Source organism: Coturnix japonica, chromosome 2 (genome assembly GCF_054131305.1).
Source record: "Coturnix japonica strain WE chromosome 2, WE-NBRP24, whole genome shotgun sequence".
In the NCBI taxonomy this organism is placed as follows: domain Eukaryota; kingdom Metazoa; phylum Chordata; class Aves; order Galliformes; family Phasianidae; genus Coturnix; species Coturnix japonica.
The window spans coordinates 102116423-102135821 of NC_140664.1; the positions used below are offsets into that span (position 1 = coordinate 102116423).

At 51.5% G+C, this 19399-nt stretch overlaps 2 protein-coding genes and 1 long non-coding RNA gene across 3 annotated transcripts in view; 2 read left to right on the forward strand and 1 right to left on the reverse strand.

Annotated features, from left to right (window-relative positions):
• Positions 1-10851: 10851 nt before the first annotated feature.
• On the reverse strand, positions 10852-11781 carry LOC146762097 (uncharacterized). The gene is made up of 2 exons (XR_014942944.1): positions 11271-11781; positions 10852-11179 (listed from the first exon to the last, which is right to left on the reverse strand). It is a non-coding gene; the product is annotated as an uncharacterized LOC146762097 (long non-coding RNA).
• An 87-nt stretch (positions 11782-11868) lies between these two features.
• LOC146762098 (uncharacterized) lies at positions 11869-14013 on the forward strand. Its single transcript, XM_085539262.1, has 3 exons — positions 11869-11936; positions 12467-12967; positions 13632-14013. The coding sequence occupies exons 1-3, from the start codon at positions 11869-11871 to the stop codon at positions 13864-13866; spliced, it is 804 nt and encodes a 267-aa protein (XP_085395388.1). The 3' UTR covers positions 13867-14013.
• Positions 14014-14116: 103 nt separating this feature from the next.
• The window catches only part of TRIM71 (tripartite motif containing 71), a 48678-nt gene continuing 43395 nt past the window's right edge, over positions 14117-19399 (forward strand). Inside the window, exon 1 of the mRNA XM_032442365.2 lies at positions 14117-15070. Coding sequence (XP_032298256.1) covers positions 14195-15070 — 876 coding nt within the window. The 5' untranslated portion in view covers positions 14117-14194. The remainder of the gene's footprint in view (positions 15071-19399) is intronic.

Below are 19399 nucleotides of genomic sequence, written 5' to 3' on the forward strand. Positions count from 1 at the left end.
CAGCAGCTCAGCACCCAGGCTCCTGCATCACAGTGAGGGCTCTTGGGTTCTTGGACCGCACTGGCAGGATTGTGCCCTTTGCTGGAGAAACGGTTTTGCTCTATTTGATGTAAGTACAGTTTTGTACAGAGCTAACTAACTTGATACAACCCCAGTGCAGCCTTTACTCAGCTTGATGTTTGTGTTTCTTACTTCTCCTCATTTGTGCTGCTATTTTCAGACACAGTATTGGTATTTCAAATATAAATATCCTTGTTATGCAGAACATTCCCACAAATTTAGCTTTGATTTAAACTGTCATTGAATTATGTTTGCTTAATGGTGTCAATAACTTTGTCTGCTTTGGGCCCCCACTGTGCCTTTCCTACAGCCCCCATTTAGATACTGAAAGGCCACTTTCAAGTCACCTCACAGCCTTCTCTTCTCCAGTCTGAGCAACCCCAGCAATCTCAGCCTGTCCTCACAGGACAGGTGTTCCATCCCTAGGATCATTTTTGTGGCCCTCCTCCGGATGTGATCCAGCAGGTCCATGTCTGTCTTGTACTGAGAGCTCCACATCTGGACATAGCACTGCAGGTGAGGCCTCACCATCGCAGAGCAGAGAGGCAGGATCACCTCCCTCACCCTGCTGCCCACACTTCCTTTGATACAGCCCAGGACACGATTGGCTTTCTGAGCCATGAGGGCACATTGCTGGCTGATATCTGGCTTCCCATTCTTCAGTAACCCCAGACCCTTTCCATTAGGGCTTTATCCTCATATCCCCCAGCTTGTAATGATAGTGTGGGTTACCATGACCCAGGTGCAACACCTTGCACTTGGATGTGTTGAACCTAGTGAGGTTCACCTGGACCTACTGCTCGAGCCTGTCTAGGTCTCTCTGGATGGAATGTGGAGCAGCAGGCAGCACCATTCCTTCATCCAACACCAATGAGACTGGCAGTCACAGGACCATCTCTCAGCTTTAAACTCCTGACCCAGCAAAGAGCTTCATCTCCAGGGGTAATTTTAGGTCAAGGCCTCAGGACCTGTGACCTGCAAAGTCTTCCTCCAGGACAATAAATGAGCTGAAACTCAATGAGCTAAATTTTTTTCCTGAAAAAAAAAATTGTGTTTTTCTCTGATTTATTGTCTTTACATTGTAGACTGCAATGTGACTGCACTGTGCAGCCACACCTCAAGCACCGAGTGCAAATTTGGGCATTGCAATACGATAAAAACATGAAACCATTTAGAGGGTGTCCAAAGGAAGGCTACAAAGGTGGAGAGGGATCTGGAGACGAGTGAGGTAGATGGATGCGATGGAGCAACCCACCGCTGGGTGCCACTCTTGTCCTACCAAAGCACTCCAGAGAGGCTGCCGAGGAAGAGGAAAGCCCTGAAAGAGGCACCTGGGGCGGCCGTGGGGATGCCTGAATGGAGGCACCTTCTGAACGGAGCCATACCATCCCTCCGCAACTTCCTTGTAAGCTGGCCGAGATGCGACGGGCTACTGCTAGCAAACGTAATAGCGGCAAGGGCAGCTATCCAATTGAAATCACATAATTGAGACCTCAGTACCAGAATTCACCTAAAAATGGGAAGCTCTTACTGCAATTGTCAAATGGATTTTCTTCATGAATTATTGGCGATGCCTGCTGAGTAGTATTTTATCTATTTAGTAGACACCTACTAGCAGTATACACAGAAATTTAGGGTTATGTAAGACATCTATGCTGACAATTGAGAAAGGAAGGGAAATGAAAAGGAGGAGAAGGGAAGTGAAGGGGAAAGAAGATGAGGAAATGATTTTGTAAGCAGAGGTTTCAGATTTAACGTCTACTGAAAAATTCATGAGGTACCCACCTACATCTCTGTTTGACCCCAAGGCCATTAACCCCAGTGTGAAACCCTAACAACCACCTCTCCATGTGGGCTGTTGGAGCAGCCTTTCTTCTTGTGCCACATGGTCCCCCTTCAGAGGAAGCCCCATCCCACACGTGCTCAGTGTTCCCACAGCCCACAGCAATGTCCTCGCAGCAGTGTTCCTGTGTTACTTTTATGATCTCTGGAGATGGATGGACCCAGATCTCTACTGACACCTTTCTGTGTGTGCACAGCCTGTGCTCAGTCGGATGAATCCCTCCTGAACATGCGAGTGTTGATGGAATGTGAGCTGTATGAGTTTTCATATGCTGTGGGATCAATCTCTACTCAGCCCCCACATGCTGGGGAGGAAAGTTTAAGCAATATGTTGAGAAATGTTGTCCCCCAAAGACACTAATCTCTCTCCCATTGTTTTTTCTTTTCTTGCCTCATTTCCCCTTAAGCCTTCTTCAGGAAATTGCTTATGCTTTTAAGGTGAGATCTCTGATCTACCTGCAAGTGCATCTCCCCTTGGCCACAATCTGTACTTCACGAAAACTACTTCAGCTGTTTCAGGTGTTTGTCAAAGCGCTGAAGTGTAAACTGGGGTGAAAGAAGGGATGCAGGGAATGGAAAAATGTGTACCTGGATTTGAGGCAGACGGGAAAGTCCACCTTATGGGGCTCAGTGCAGAGCTCTGAAAGCCAGGATTTTAAATCAGAGCATGGGCCACCCCCAGGCTGCTCGTTCTCCTAAGGAAATCATCAACCTGAAATACATCAGTCTGCTTCAAAACCGAGCAGCTTGGAGGTAGTGGGGCAGGCCAAGGAGCATTTATTACCCCAAATCCTGCAATAGGCTGTGAAAATTTCAGTCGTGTCCAAGACATGCAACCAGGTCTTCTATTGGGTTGTTCTTTTTTTGGTAATTAATATCTCCCCAAATATCTCTGAGCTCAGTACTCTGTAAATCTCTCTCTCATTACTTTGTAAATTTTCACCAAACAGTTCAGACAAATTGTCTTCAGCAGATGGCTTGTTATGAATAGCTTGTGAATTTTTCACTTTGACATCTGCACTGTGTTTGTCGGGTGGTTTAATCAGTTCCTGGGCGGGATGACTGAGATGTTTGCAAGGGAGGAAAAATGAACACAGGATACTAAACAAGAAACAGTGCGTTTCAAGGACAAACATGTTAAGCTGACTGGAGTCACAAACACTTCCAGAGATTTCCAGCCCTCCCCGACTCTACTGTGGATTCCGGGTGCTGTCATATATGCCTACAAATCAAACTCACGTTGCTCGTTCAGAAGGGTGATTGTGAACCTCTTCTCATTATTTAAGAGCCACCTTATGTAGCCAGAACTCGTGAGCAGAATTTCCATTCCAAGGAGTTATGTTTTAACCACGTGCCGGGTTCTTACTGTCTCGACACTGACCGGAGGGTATTGTTAAGCGGAGCTGCAAGTCAGAATGGGCTGCGTTTATCTCCTTGCTTTGTCTTACTCAAAATAACGTCGGAAGATAAAGAGCGCTCTTTGATCATGTAATCTCCATCTCCTAAGTAGTGGCCACAAAGGATAAGTGTGCGTTGAACAGAAGTTCTAATGGCCGGCAGGGCAAGTGATTACAGTTTCAAGGAATGGGGAAATTAAAGAAGAAAGCAAAAGCCCAAAACACGGGGGAAACTGGAAAGGAAGGAAAAGGGCCAGTGTAAAAACCTGCAAACATCTTCAACAGAGCAGAAACATAAGACAAACAGAAGTATTTGTGGTTGGGAATTGGCATGTGCTCACTTTAGCTCCATCCCCTCCTAACTAAAGATAATTTAATGAGAAAATCACAGTAACAGGGATCAAATTATTGGGACAAGATTCATCTTTGTGGTATACAGCACATGGTGCAAAGAGCTCTTGGCTCCTAGTTGCTGGCACTGTGCAAATATGAAATAAAAACAGGACAGTGAGAAGCAGCAGGAGGTTGAACAACTGCACTAACAGGGGCAAAGCTGGCTGCGGTAGTGCAGGCTGCAATATGCTGCAGGGATGGCTGTGCCTTTTCTCACACCAACACTGGTGTGAGAAACGCTGGCCACCTCCAGCCTACCCAGTCCCCAGGATGCCCAGAAAGCCATAGTTGCCCTCATGTTTCTTGAAAGACTTGTGATTTTCAAGGCTGAGTTGCCATCCAAATGGTAAGTAATAAACACTTTAATAATTCATAGCCAGTCAGCAATACCTTAAATAATTGAACGAACAATTTGTCATCTTTCCTTGTGATGGAAGATGCTGGCTGAAGAGCAACTGCAAACAGCTTCGTGTCCACCTCACCCCTCCCCTGAGAGCGTGCTTCACCCCAGTGCATTCAGCAGCCTTCTGCCATCCATGCTCAGCACACTCAGAGCTTTGTTTCTGGAGCCATCTTCTTGCCCACCACCCTCAGTGAGGAGACCCTGATGTCCCAGCTCCCTCCCACCCACCTGAATTTGGTGACAGATTTCACTGCTCTGCAGAATGGTGTAGACCCAGATACCACTGATCCCACCCTGTGGCCAGAGGGACAGCGGCAGCCTGGAGGAGTCTTGGTGAGCCAGGTGGCCTTTCATTCCCACACCACCCAGCAAGTCCCAGCATGATGGATGTTATCTTCCAAAGGCATGTAGAAGTCCTTGGAGCAATGCTCAGTTCAGAGAGCCAAATCAGAAGATAAAACCCCAAGAGAAGTGCTTTTCAGCTAAAGCACTTGCTAGGTCTAATTGCATTTTTTTAATCCAAGAGATGAGCAGTGAGCTGCCTGCTCCAATTGCAGCCATGATGTCCCTAGCACGCTTTGAGGAGGACAGCTTGGTTGCACTGCAGGAAGCCGTCCAGCTCAGGGAAGTGCATGAAACTCCAGCAGCATCCTTCTTACCCTGCAAACACATCCATGCCTAATCAGCATGGCAAAGCACTTTCACGAGCAGCAAAGCAAGGCTTAGGAGCTTTACCCGTCCATGAACAGGTGTAAACTTCTAAGCATCAAATCACTTTGAAAATTCCCTCTTGGATTAGAAGTCACTTTGGTGTATTTGAGAATCTGACTCACGGCAGGAAGGCTCTGTTCTGGGCCCTTTGGTGGCAGCCCAGGCAGCAGGGAGAACAGGGATGGCAGCCCCGGGAATCCTGTCTGTGTCCCCTCAATAAGCTCAGAACCATTTTCAGTGAGATATGAGCGGATGTGCTTGGTTGATGTCAGGAAAACTGTCAGTTGCTGTATGGGCAGCAACCAGCCTTCTGGGAGATGCAATACATTATTCATCGTCTTCCGAAGATCATCGAAAGGTCAGGCTATTTTGGCCTCAAGGTGGATGTGACGTGCATTCAGCCTCCTGGGCTGGCTGTGCTCCTGTACCTGAAAGCCAGTGGTGTTGCACAATGTAAAACCCATAAAGCAGAGAAGACTGCCTGGCCATGCAGAGCGCTCTTGATGGGACCAGTCACAGTGGGTAGAAACTCTCAGCTGCCACTACTGGACTTGGGAGTCTTCATTTTCCTGACTGCACTGTGTCCTGGGGGAGCTCAATGTTGTTTTGACAGCCATACCCCCCAGTCAGGGCTTGACCAATATTTAAAGTGTCTTTGGGAGATGCTTAGCGTTCCCAATTAAAAATTTCCAACTTAAAAACAAAATGTACCTTCCTATTAGGTGACATCTTACAGGATGATGCATCAAGCAGTGTTGAGACAAGATAAAAAATGAATTTTAAAATATTCAGTTTCACTTATCTGACATATAAAAAGACAGTGACTGAAAGAAGTTTAATTCTGTTATTGCTATGACCATGCCAAAATGCTGCTTCATCCAGGAAATACAACACACTCCTTCGTACCTCCAGAATCACCACGGTGCTGTTTGCTCTCATGTTGCTCTAGCAACTCTCTAGCTGTGATGCCATGAGCAGCTAACATGCCACACAGGGGCTGTCCATGCTCCTTTTATTTCACATGAAGGCTGCTTTGTACATCCAGCAGCTTTAACCAGATTTGTATTTGAGCCACCAGTTGATGCCTGACTTGATATTCACCATTAGCGTCAGCCTGTGTATGGCCTGTTCAGATTTGGTTGGTGAGATGTAAAACATGATATTGGTTCAACAACCTGCTAGGACATGCATGAGGCACACCAGGCTGTGATGGAAAATGCAACTCATACCACTGTTGGTGATGGGCATTTGTCTTTTTCCCTCTTGGAAAGTTGGCCAACACTGTTGCGAGGCCACTCTGTCCTATCTGGAAAGTCGTGGCAACCAGGAGAATCATAATATCATAAAATTATAGAATTACTCAGGTTGGAAAAGACCTTAAAGATCAAGTCCAACCTCAGCCTAACCATAGCACTAACTCTAACATAGTACTAACTCTAACAACCCTCTGTTAAATCATATCTCCAAGCATCACATCCAAACGGCTCTTAAACACATCCAGGGACGCTGACTCAACCACCTCCCTGGGGAGCCTATTCCAGTACTTGACTACCCTTTCTGTAAAGTAGTATTTCCTAACTCCAACCTAAAGTTACCTTGGTGCAACTTGAGGCCATTTCTCCTCATCCTATCACTTGTCACCAGTGAGAAGAGACTCGTCCCTCTCTCACTGTAAGCACCTTTCAGATACTGGAAAAGGGCGATAAAGTCTCCCCTCAGCCTCCTTTTCCCCAGACTAAACATCCCCAGCTCCCTCAGCCTCTCCTCATAGGGCTGATTTTCCAAGCCCTTCACAAGCCTCGTTGCCCTTCTCTGGACCTGCTCCAGCACCTCCATGTCTTTCCTGTACTGAGGTACCCAAACCAACACAGTACTCGAGGTGAGGCCTCACCAATGCTGAGTACAGGGGCAGGATGACTTCCCTAGTCCTGCTTACCACACCATTCCTGATACAAGCCAGGATGCCATTGGCCTTCTTGGCCAGCCATTGGCCTTCTTGGGAGAGCACCCTGATGACTAGAGAAATGTGCCTGCCTTCAGAAAAAAGGCAGAAAGGAGAATCTGAGGAAGGAGCAGCTGGTCAGCCCCACCCCAGTGCCTGGGAAAACTATGAAGCAAATCCTGAGGGACACTGTTTCTACATCATGGGAAACAGGACAGTGGCCAGGAACAGCCAGTATGTGTTCTCCAAGCACAAGATGTGAAGGACCAGCCCTCTGGTCTTATAGTGGAGCAAGTGGCCCATCTGCAGGGGAGAGGAGTTAGTGGATATAGCTCTCAGCTTCAGCACGGCTTTTGCCACAGTCTCTGTCTCCCATAGCTTCCCTGTAGCCACACCACACTGCTATGGGCTGCACTGAGGGACTACAAGGTAAGTAAGGAACCAGCTGGATGCTTGGGCTCCAGAGGAAGTTGTCAGAGCTCATCAGCAGCCACTTACAAGCAGTGGGGCCAGAACTAATTTATACAGCCATCACCAACAACCTGCACAATGGCAGATAACACATCTTCAGCAAGTTTGCAGACAGTATTGACCTGGGATGAGGTAATCTCCATGGAGGGAGATTTCCTGAGCTGCTCTTCTGAAGGACCTGGACAGGCTGGAGAAATGGGACAGTTAGGAGCTTCATCACAGATCCACAGAACAACCCCTGTAGCTTTTCTCTGCCTACTACCAATGCAGCAGCTGCACTTCCAGAAACTACTAGTAGCAAACATTTTTTAGCTGGCTTATTCCTAAACACTTAGCAAGAGCCAGAGCACCAAAACATGCCATTTGCAGAGTCAGGGGCTGAATGCCTCTCAGAACACCAAAGTCACGACCAGCCCCAGGGCAGCATGAGGGCAGGAAGGTGAGTGCCTAGGGCTGAGGCAACACTTGGTCTCATCGCCTTGGTATGGGCTTTATGAAAGGATCAAGAAAGCTGCTAGTGGCCACTGTTTAGCTGGAATTTGGCCTGGAGTGAAGTCGACAAGAAAGAAGAAAAAGAAGAAAAAAAAGCCTAACATCAAAGCTTTCTTTTCAGGGTCAGTTTACACCTTCCCTTTGTCCGTATGCTGGGTCAATCTAGCAACTGGCTGCTGCACAGGGAGGAGCTGCTCAACCCTGGCACCCAGGCCTGCCCTCCCCAGCCCTGCTGTTGGCTGCTTGCAGTGTCCTGCCCAGCAAAAGCAGGAGCTGAGGGAAGGAGCATGATGAGACCTTTTCCAAAGCATTGAGCTGCCTGATTGGCTTGGCCACCTCCTGCCCAAGGGCTGGGAGGAGAAGGGACCTGACGGAGCTGCCTCACAGCAAAATGAAGTCCAGCCATTGAGAGGGCACAAGACTGAACTTCCCTATCCCAGATGCCCAGTGTGGTGGGACTACTGATCGACCACTTGTTTTTATTTAAAGTAAGGCAGCAATGTGTGGAGCTCAGATCATCCTTCTTCTCTGTGCACCACATAAGACTGTTTTCCTACCACCTCAGTGTAGCCACTACAAAACAGTCCTTCAGAAGTTTCCTGTCACGGCCTCCAAGTCACTTATCATTGATTATTTCTAGTTGCACTGTGCGGTCCATCCTGTCTTGAGGCCACAGGACAAAAGCCAGGAGTCCTACAGAGCGGCTGCTGCTCGGTGCCTTGGGTGTCTTCCCCGCTGATACACAGCAGAGATTGGCAACTAATCTATATATAGTACAGCACCGCAGCCCAGACACAATGGCAGCATTCAGCGTGCATACATGATGATGTCAGCAATGGATGTTTAATTGCATCATGGGAAGTGAGGGGAGAAAAGAATTGGAAGAAAAAAAAAAAGAAAGGGGGCCCCTCACCCCTCCACTTTACATAATTTCCTTCGCCGCCAGATGGGAACGCATGGGAATGCTGCCCCACATCTCAGCAGCTCCCTCCCCTAAGCCTGGCACGGCCACATCTGTTTCCCCGATTTCCTACGCTTCTGATCTTCTTCACCTGCCCTGCACCCCACCATCTTGGGAGAGCTTCCTGAGATGCTGCAGCCACATTTGATTCGGCTTCCTGAGCCTTGCTCCCTCCTTCCTTGTTTTTCTTTCTCCACTTGTGGCAGCATCCAGGGGCTCACAGCTCTGAAGGGCTGAGGAAGGGAAAGGTCTGCGCTGCAGGCACCACGCGGGCTGCTTTTATTTAAGCAATGAGCATCTTTAGCACAAGGCAATGGCTCACAGAAGGGGCAGTTCCCATGTGAGACTTGCAGCACCAGCTAAATCCTTCCGCATAGGGGTTGTGTACATTGAAGACAACACTACCTGGTGACAGCATGTGCAACATACAGACTAGCACAGCGCTTAGTTTCCAGCTAAGGGCACTGCAATGGCACCACCGCTTTTCTCTCAGTTCACACCTCTGCAACATCAGTGCCACACAGACCACACGTAGCACAGTCACCCAAGGCCCTGTTCCGCTTTCTGGATGCTCCTGGAGCAGCACCTGTGTCCCCACGAGAGCAGTGGACCCCATGGAACAGGGATGAGATGGGTAGCAGCAGGCTGCAGCCGGCCTGCATCAGGGGACACGCACCTCCCTCACTGGGGGCTGCTACCGAGGAGCCGCAATGCCGGCAGCCGGCTCGGGGAACAGCTGCCTGCTCCCCGCGTTTACACAGCTGCGTGGAAGCATTAGCAGCTGACAGGTCCTCTCCCTGCAGCAGCCGTGTGTGCTGCCTCACAAGGCTGAACGTGAGGAAATGGATCTGTGGACGTGGAGGGGAGCAAGGCAGGGCTGCCTTGTGGGCCATGGTTGGGTTGGCTGCAGGGACAGGATGACAGGAGCTGGATTCAACAGTCCTTACAGGTGCCTTCCAGCTTGAGATAATCTATGATTCCATGATTCTAAGATCCTACTAGCCTGTAGAGCTGGCATCTAACTGTCTACCTCCAGCTGCAAACAAACTTGCATTTCTTGACCTGCAGAGCGTGTTCACAAGACATGTGTCCTCTGCAAAGCTTTCCTAAGGGGATTTGGTGGGATATCTCCCTGAGGGTGAGTTGGAGTGCCTTTTTCATGCCACTCCAGCATGAACTTTCACATGCATTGTATGAAGTCCAACACCCAGCCAGTTCCAGACCTGGATTCAGAGCTTTCTTCATGGCAAGCATCGCCTTTGGAAGCCATTATGAGATTAGGTGAGAAGAGTAGACATTGTCATTTTCTGGCTCCCAGCCCATCTTGGAGGACAACAGCTGCAGGTTGTGCCATCAGCATTAGCGACTGCAGACAACTGCAGGTACTTGGTCCAACAAGGGATCTGATGGGGCAGGTGCGAAATGCAGAGAGAGTCCAGAGGTCTGGAAGAGAAAACTCATTTTTGAGGTGGAGTTACTGGGAGAAAAAGGTGCTAAAATTCCTTGTGAGGTAAATCCCACATAGTGAGTGTAAGTGCCTGATTTTCAGCCAGAATTTCTGTAATGAAGAAGGAATGAATCAGAAAGCAGAGGAAAAAAATTGCTCGGATGCAAAGTTACATACTCACCAACAGGATCTAGAGCTTTGACTTGCATAAATGTATAGGGGGAGTTCCCTTCTGGATCCCACCAGATCCCCATGAACACATCTTTAAACTGAAGGTGATCCCACTGAAGCGGATATGGATAGGCAGAAGAGGAGGCTTGAATTAATGTGTTACTTAAGCCAGCTCCCCTGATTTATACCACAGGGACAACACTCAGCACTGCTTTGCTCCCCAACCTTCCTTGAGACCCAGTATAGCATGCAGGAAGCTCAGCAACACATGCAGAAAGCTGAACTCAACTACCGTACTTACTAATGGATCCAATGACAGATATATGGCTGAGCCAGAGTCAGTGTGCAAGAGCAGGCATGGCAAATGTGGAATCTGAGGCAAACTTAGCAGTTTGTGTTCTCGGGGGGAAAGACGAGGAAAGGGGGGGAAAAAGCACAAATCAGTGCTAAAGTGGCTGGACTAATGTGGCACAGTTGTCTGTGGAGTGCAGTTGTGGTGAGAGCCAAAAACGAAAAGGTGGACATTCCTCAGAGTGTAATGAATAAGTCAGTAACAGTGAGTTAAGGAACAGCAGCAAAACCTTCCTCTTCCATTTATTTGGGACTCTTTGACAAGTGAGAAATCCCTCACGATGAAGGCAGCATCAAAGTATTGCTGAAGCTTTTATCATGGTGAGATCTGGAGAGATGTTCTCCGCATCCTTATGTGCAGAGCAGCCACAATGCCAAGAGGAGCTCACTGCCATTCGTTCACCATTATGTTGTGTGCATGCTAAGGGATGCACACCAGCTCCTCAGCCTCATCTGCTCTCAGCCACCCTGAGCTTTGAGATCACACACTGCTGTTATGCTCAATGCAGAGGAGGGAAGCTGTCTGCCTGCTGGGCCACTGCATACAGGTAGTACAAGGAAGAGCTCCTTGAGTGAGTGTTTGCCTCTAAAACTACAGTAAAATAACCCCAAACCCACAATCACTGTACCTGGTTCTACTTTTAACAAAGCTTTTAACCTCCAGACCCCGGACTTTTCCAGCTGTATTGCTGTTGGCAGAATACGTATCCATTCGTCCCATCGTGCTGCTGGCAGAAAGCAGGTGCTTTCCTTCAAGCGAACAAAATTTCCAAGTACAGGAGGAGGAAAGCACAACACAACCCCTGCAGCAGATGCCAGGCAGCCATTCAGGTGCAGCCTTCCACCCTGGCATCCTACTTTCCTCTGCAATAGAAGGAGAAAAAAATGTATTTTCAATGCAGAGTTCAACTGTGGTGGCTGGGCAGTTGGTCAAATTTTACCAAGTAGAGATGCTCCACATAGGTGACAGCTGGCCCAAACCTTCAGAGCTATCCCGAGGTGAGATCTGACTGAGGCCAGTTCTTCATGTGGTTGGAATGCTTTAATATTTTAATGCAGATGTGATGTGATCATGGCACAGCTGTGGTTTCACTGTGGTGGAAGCGATGGGCTCACCCTGTGTATGTGCTACGTTGTCCCAAATAGAGACTGGCAGTGGTGTGTGAGATGGGAACAAAGGAAAGACAAGAGAAATGGGCACGAAAAATCTGGGAGAGATGGGAATAAATGCGAGAAAGCTCCACAGAGCAACACAAAGGAGAAGGCGCAGAATGCCTCAGCCACCCACGGAAGCAGTGAGATTTCATTTATTTGGCACAGAGGAACAATGGCTGCTAACCAGGATAGCCATTGTTCTTTTGTTTTGGGAAACACAAAGTGTACATGTGCAGCACCAGCTTCCCAGGGAAAAATCACCCAAACAAGTTCTCATCCTGCTGTCTGCGAGGAACCTGCCATTTCACACCTCATCCATCGCCCTCGTGCTGCTACTCACCCGAGTGCTGTTGAGTTAGAAAATGAGTGAGGTACACCACTCTGCCTGCGGGGAGCTGAGGGGCTAACGGCTGGAGGCAATGGATTGAGCAGCATCGAGTCATTGCACTGAGCACCCTTCTGGGGGTCTTCATAAGGAAGTCTTGGAGTAGCCACTCCACACCACTGACTGCATCCTCTGGAGAAAGACAACTCCATGACACCATAATCCTCTTCCACAGCCATGGTGCAGAACTGAGAAGGGGCTCAATGGTTTTTACTCTCTGCAAGTCAGACCCATGGTGGGCTTCACCTGCAACCTTTGATGTGAACACACAGATATGTAACACAGAGAACACAGCCCATGGGCCCCGAGAGCGGCGGTTCGAAGGGACGGAGGCGAATCGCTGCCAATTCCGCCGCGTCGGAAGAAGGGCAGAGCCCGCCCCCGGCCCGATGCTTTCAAAGAGCGGCCCCGGCGCCGCGTCTCCGAGCGAAACGGGGGAGAGCGCGGCTCGAAGCGCGTGCAAACGGGGGGTGCCCGGAGCCTCATCCCCGCGCGGCGGCGGGCGGATGGGGGCAGGCCGAGAGAGAGGAGGGCGAATGTTTCCTGCCGCCGCCCCCCGGCCGCCCCCCGGGGCCGGGCGGAAGTCAGCCCGCGCCGTCGGAGCTTAAAAGGCTCCCGCACGCCGCGCCGCCCCAGTGCCGCGGCCGCAGCCGAGGCGGGCCCAGCGCTGCCCCGCGCCCCCCGCAGCCCGGGCCGGGCGGCACGGCCCGCACAGCCCCGCACCGCCCCGCAGCGATGGCTCTACATGGATCCCGCGCCGCCCGGGACAACGCCGCCTCCGCATCGGTGAGTGATGGCCGCAATTCGGCCGGGCCGGGCGGTGGGCTGAGGGCTGCTGAAGGGGGGGGGGGGCAGGGCGGTGTGGGGGTCGCCGCGTCGCTCCCCTCCTCGTTCCCCCTCTTCGGCTTTTCTTATAATTTTGTTTTCTCAATAAAACACCACGCGAAGAGGCGCGATGACAAAGGAAATGTGATCCCGGGCGCTGCAGGGGCTCGGAGCGAGGGAGAACCGGAGAGGAGGAGGAGGAGGAGGAGGAGGAGGGGGCGAGCGAGGCGCTCTCGGATAGCATTGCACAGCGGCTTCAATTTGTGCGAGCGAATATAATCCACCCTCCATGAATAATGCAGGGCGGCCGGCGGGGACCTGCCGCCTTTCCTCTGTGCCGGGCACCGCGTGCGGGCAGCCGCGCTCGCAGGGAGGGAAGGAGCGCCCAGGGCTACGACCCCGGAGCCGCCCCCCCCCCATCCCCAACGCGTCCCGCCCGCGTGGGTCTCCGCCGCAGGGTGGGCGCCGCCTCCAGCCCCGGTCATGCGGCGGCGGAGCGGAGAGGGCGTCGGGGGCGGGGGGAGCCGGGGGGATTCGGCGGTTCGGTGCCTCTCCTAGAGTCGCTCCGCGCCGCAAAAGCGGGAGGGGGGAACTGAAACGAAATTTCTCCTTGCCCCCCGCCAAGCACAGGTTTAAAGGAAAAGAGGACGCCACGCAACGCCCCACGAAAAGAGAGCGCAAAGGGAGGTAGAGCCCCGCCGCCGTCGTCGTCCGACTCAAAGCGACCCGCGCAGCCCGGCACGGACGGAGCCGCTCCCCGCGCCGGGGGGGCCCGGGCCGCCGGGCCCATGCGTTGGGCTCCGGGAGAAGGACGAGAGCCCGCAGCACGTCGTGAGCCTGCGGCCCCGAGGGGGAGATGAGAGCGCGGCGCTCGGGACGGAGCGCTCCGGGCACCGGCACCGTTCGTCTCACGCCGCGGGGAGCGGGCGCCGGGCGCTGAGCGCCGTGACACCGAAGCGCGGCCGGGCCGGGCGGCGGCCCCGGCTCCCGCAGCGCCGGATCGATGACGCCGCGTGCGCGGAGCCGGCCCCGCTGTCCCGCCGGGCGGAGCGCCTGAGCGATGCCCCCGAGCCGCCGCTGAGCCCCCCCGCCCCTGCCCCGCTCTGAGCGCCGCTCTCCCCGCGCCGCTGCCCGCCCGGGCGGGGCCGCGCCGCCCTCTACCCCCCCTCTACCTCCCCCCCGCCGCCAATGGCTTCGTTCCCGGAGGCCGACTTCCAGGTGTGCCCGCTGTGCAAGGAGATGTGCGGCTCGCCCGCCCCGCTCTCCTCCAACTCGTCCACCTCGTCGTCCTCGTCGCAGACCTCGGGCTCCTCGGGGGGCGGCGGCTCTTCGTGCGGGGGCGCGGCGCGGCGGCTGCACGTCCTGCCGTGCCTGCACGCCTTCTGCCGCCAGTGCCTGGAGGCGCAGCGGCACCCCGCCGCGGGGGACGCGCTCAAGCTGCGCTGCCCCATCTGCGACCAGAAGGTGGTGATCTCGGAGCCCTCGGGCATGGACGCGCTGCCCTCCTCCAACTTCCTCCTCAGCAACCTGCTGGACGTCGTGGTGGTGGCGGCCGCCGCCGACGAGCAGAAGAACGGCCGAGCCGCCGGCTCCGGGCCCGCGGCCGGCTCCGGCTCCGGGGGCGGCGGGGCCAACAACCGGCACCACGGCCGCCCGCCGCCGCACCGCGCCGCCGCCGCCTCCTCCTCGCCCGCCGCCGGCTCCGCCGCGCCCTCCGCCTCCTCGTCCTCCTCGTCGGGCGGCGGCGGCCCGGCGGCGCTTCTGCTGCGGCGGCCGCACAGCCGGCAGGGCGAGCCGCGCTGCAGCTCCTGCGACGAAGGCAACGCCGCCAGCTCGCGCTGCCTGGACTGCCAGGAGCATCTGTGCGACAACTGCGTGCGGGCTCACCAGCGCGTCCGCCTCACCAAGGACCACTTCATCGAGCGCTTCGCAGCCGGCCCCGCCGCTGCCTCCGCCGGCCCCGCCGCGCCGCTCGCCCTCAGCCCGCCCTACCCCGCATCGCCCTACAACATCCTCTCCGTGTTCCCCGAGCGGGCCAGCTACTGCCAGCACCACGACGACGAGGTGAGTGCCGCCCGACCCGCGCCGATCCCCATTTCTCCCTTCCGTCGCCCTGTGCGGGGCCCCACGGGGCGGGATGGAACCCGGCTGCGGGGAAGGGAGGGCTGTGGGCCGTTAGTGGGGTCCCCCGTTGTAGGGTGCTGAGCGTACAGCGCGCCCGACGGGGAAAGTGGGTCGATAGTTGAGGAGAATCGCTGCGTGGGTTGGGAAACTGCCGTTTAGGGAGCCAGACAAGTATTAGAAGCGCTGGCCCGTGTCGGGCAGCTGCCCGACGGCACAGGGAGCTGCGTGAGCGGCCGGCGTGGCGGTGGCCGTGCCGTGCCGGGGGCTTTTCCTCCTCTCCTTCCATCCCGAGCGCCGGGTCGCCGAAGGGGCGACCGCTGCTGAACCGCGCGGTGCAACTGTTGCGAGTTTGGTTGGGACGTGGCTTCTTGCGGAGGTAATTTGAGACTCGGTTTTCCTCGGAAAGTGGGCAATGGCTGTTCGCTGTCCCCCCGTCTGCGCTGCAGGTCCAGCCGGGGCGTGTTGCTGGAACCTTCCGGCACCTTTAGCGCGCTAAAAGCCCGTTTCCGTCCCGGTGGGACGGCCGCTCGCAAACGCGTGTGGTTATCGAACCTGGGGAAGCGTGTGGATGTGCTTGGTTTGCTCGGCTCCTCCAGCTCTGTGCTACCTCGAACTTTCTGGAAAGCTCAGGAGGAGCTTTTCCTCTTCCCTAGGAGTTGCCGGTGGCAAGTACGAGTTGAGCAGATGCTGAATATTCCCAGCATTGCTCTTAAAAAGGAGTAGCTGGGCCAGGAGCACCGAGGTGTACTTTGCTGTAGACTTGCTGAAAGCCTCAAACCAGAGGGAAGAAAGATGTTCCCAACTGGTGCAAACTGTACAGCTTAACAGAAGTGTAGACTATTAAAGGAGATTCTAGAATTCCTATAAGAAATAAAGAGTGTGCTTATTTTTGTAAGCGATGCTTTCTATTTTCAAAGTGTGGTTGGAGAAAAAGGGTCCGTGTCTCTTAGGGTTGGTCTCGGATGTCCTTGTGTCCTGTAGACCGAGAAATTGTTTTAAAACAAGTGAGCGCTTTCAAGCCTTCGACCCCTGTTGAGAAAAGCTTTTATCTGCAAATTAATGATCTACTGCTGTTCTTGATTGGTGAGTTTTGGTGGTTCCTTAATGTGGGTGCGCCTGATTAGTGTTTGCAAGTATTTATTATTAACTCGAGGGGAAGCATTTGGGTGAGACTGTGACTGTAGAGAATGGTTTAATGCTGTAAATCTTTCTCTCTTTTGCTAAAAATGGTGGGACAAGATGTGTACCGTTTTTGAGAAAGGATGGCTGCAAAACAGCGAGGGTTATTGCTTGTTTAATTCTAAGAATGCTATTTACAGCCTCATAAAAGGCATGATAATAGAAAGGCAGCCTTCCAGGAGAGTACTTAAGTGATACCCTAAACGCACTGTTAGACAGCCAAACAATGTGAAGTCTAACCTAAAATGCAGGGCTGAAATGGCAGCTTGGAACTTGAAGTCCTTGTAGTTACTAATTGTGGCTCACAGTATGCAAGTGGACAAGCTGGTGACTGCATAGGATGTTTCTTCACCATCCAGTGTCCCGCAGGTAAGTTCAGGTGCAGACAATGTCATGCATAAGCTTATGGAGCAGTAGCTCTCAGCTGTAGAGTTCTGCTTCCCGAGCATGCACCCTCCTCACCCTACATGTGATAAGTTGCAGTGAGGTTGACCTTGATTCTGCCATTTCTCTGGGTAAAAGTGGCTGGTTCCCTTATCTTCCTCCTCTGAATGTGACCTTCCAACATCACCGTTGCTTCCCACCTTTCAGTTCTAGTTTTGTCTGGTCTTTTTCCAAGTTCTATTTAGTTCCCATACTTTTCCTCCAACACATCCCCATTTTGGAATGCCTGCAAGTTAAATAGGGAAACAGCACTGTGGATGGCTGCTTCCTGGGTGTCGCAAGTCCTCCAAGATGGGTATTTGCAAGGCAAGATCAGCATAGTCGTTCATCCTTTTAGTGTACAAAGGTGACAGTTTCTGTTCTTTAGTGGGATATCAGCTGTGATCTCTGACTTGGTTCTGCTCTCATTTGAGCTCTTGAGTGCCTGCAATCACTGGCAGCGTGGCAGACTGACTTACTGTAACAGTAGTATTGAAGAAAATGAAATTCTAGGCACTAGTTGCAGGGTGGATAGTGCCTGCAAATACTGCAGTGCTGCACAAAAGGAAAGGAAGTAAACCATGTTCCTGGAAAAGTGCAAAAGCCAAACTTGCTATCTTTGTCATGAAGTTGCTCTTGAAACCCAGTCCAGTTGCTTAATGCGTGGAACCTCCCTGCATGGTATAACATGCTTTGGGGGCAGCCTGGAAAAGACTTTGAGATCAGTTGGATGTTACAGAGCTTTCTATGCAATACTTCTGCAGCAACTCTGGAATCATCTTCCATGTGACCGTGTTTGTTGTGTGGCTGGAATTCTCAGTGTTGTAGTCGCAATAGAAGCCAGTAGAACCTTCACCCTGAAGAGGATTCTAAGTTATTCTAATCTCTTAAGTGAATCAAATGTGCTGACTCCTGTCAGCATGCCTGATTGTCTCATATATTGGAATGAAAGGTCACCTATTTCTTTTTATAGAGATGTCAATAAGACTAGAAGCCAAGTTAGATGCTCAGAAAACGCTGGGATTGCTGCAGAATATTTGTTTAGGTGAAACTACCTGGATTCAAACGACTTCATTGTTGCAAAGAGTGGAAAACACAAGTCACGAGTCTCAAGTTGAATAATGCAGGGTTTCCTCGGTCTCACTCGGTGATGCAACACTGGTGGTTGGTCAAAACACTTAAATAGCGGACTTGTAACACTTGTGGGAGGGGAAGTGCAGAGCTGCCAGATCCAGTCAACTTAATGGTCTGTGACTCCATGGTTCTCGTATATTTACAAGTTCCAGCTTGGGAGTGGTTTAGAGACCACAGAGCAAAACCATGCAGCACCATAGCTTACTCCACTTCAAGAAAGGATTTTGAAATCCTTTTCCTTGGCCACACTGTTCTTTTTGCTTGCATCAGTTACAGCTTTGCTCAGGTTCTTTAATGATCTGCTTAATTTGCAAACTCATTAGTGGTTTCTTATCGAATCAGTGATTTGAAATAGTTTTGTGGGGATATTGTTGCACTTAAGCAAGGCTGTCTGAAATTAGATAGCTATTTTGAATTATAGAGTTGAATATACTCCTAATTTGTCTCCTTAGATTAACAGGAATAATTACATTTATTGCTTTGCAGGCTGTAAGAGAGACAATTTTTGTGCAGCTAGAGGGAGGAATTCCAACAACTGCCAGTGCAGCTCAAAGGTACTGGTCCTGGGTCATTGAATTGACATGTTAGCTCCTCTCAGCAGCCTGATTGTACAACAGGAGCAAGCTGTCTTAACGTGTCATGGCTGCTCAAAGGAGAGCATCTGTTCTCTTCCCACCAGCCTTGATTCGGTGCATTCATCAGGTGACTCCATCAGCTAGTTAAACCAGTTAACGTGGTAAATAAACTCTTCATGTAGCATTAGTGTACATTTACTTGAATCACGGGAGCCTGGTTAAAACTGAACTCCAAGCAAAAAGGAGGAAGAGATTCTGGGAAGGAAGAGTAGGTTGGATATGGTTCCCTTTTGTGGTTTGCCATCATTGCCAAATGCTAAGTGTTCTATATGGCACGCTCCGTGCTGTTCACCTTCACCCACCAGTTGCAGTATGTAAGTTGACAGTAGTGCAGCTGCTGTGGCTGCTTTAGCAGGAGAACTTGCACATCAAGAGAATCTAGACAAATACACAGTGCCTAGTGTACAGGACTGTTGTACAGGGTTTTTACACAGTGCTGTGCCCTTCATTTATCATTTTTGCCATGCCACTTCAGATAGCAAATGCATGTGCCAGCATACAGTCTTAAGACAATATTTTGGGTTTAGGTTCTGACACTTTTCTGTTTTTCTGTGCAATTTTCATCCCCGCTGAAAAAAAACCAGAACATTCTTAAGTTAATCCATTCATATATGGTCTATGTAGAGTGGACCTGATATATTCTGAATGATGAAGGGCTTCAAAAGGTGTTAAGTTTTTGAATGTCCTTTGTGTTTGTTTGTTTTTTAACTTCCATGCAACATTCAGATACCTGTTACTGAACAGGTCACTTCTTAAATGACCCTGCCTTGCTTTCCTTCAAGTTGTGCTTTCCCTCAGCAGATGTTTAACTCCTTGCTATTCCCTGTATGAAAAGAGATTATTCCTCAGCTGTTTTGTAAGAGGATGTTAACTTTACTGGGTGTGAAACAGGACTTAG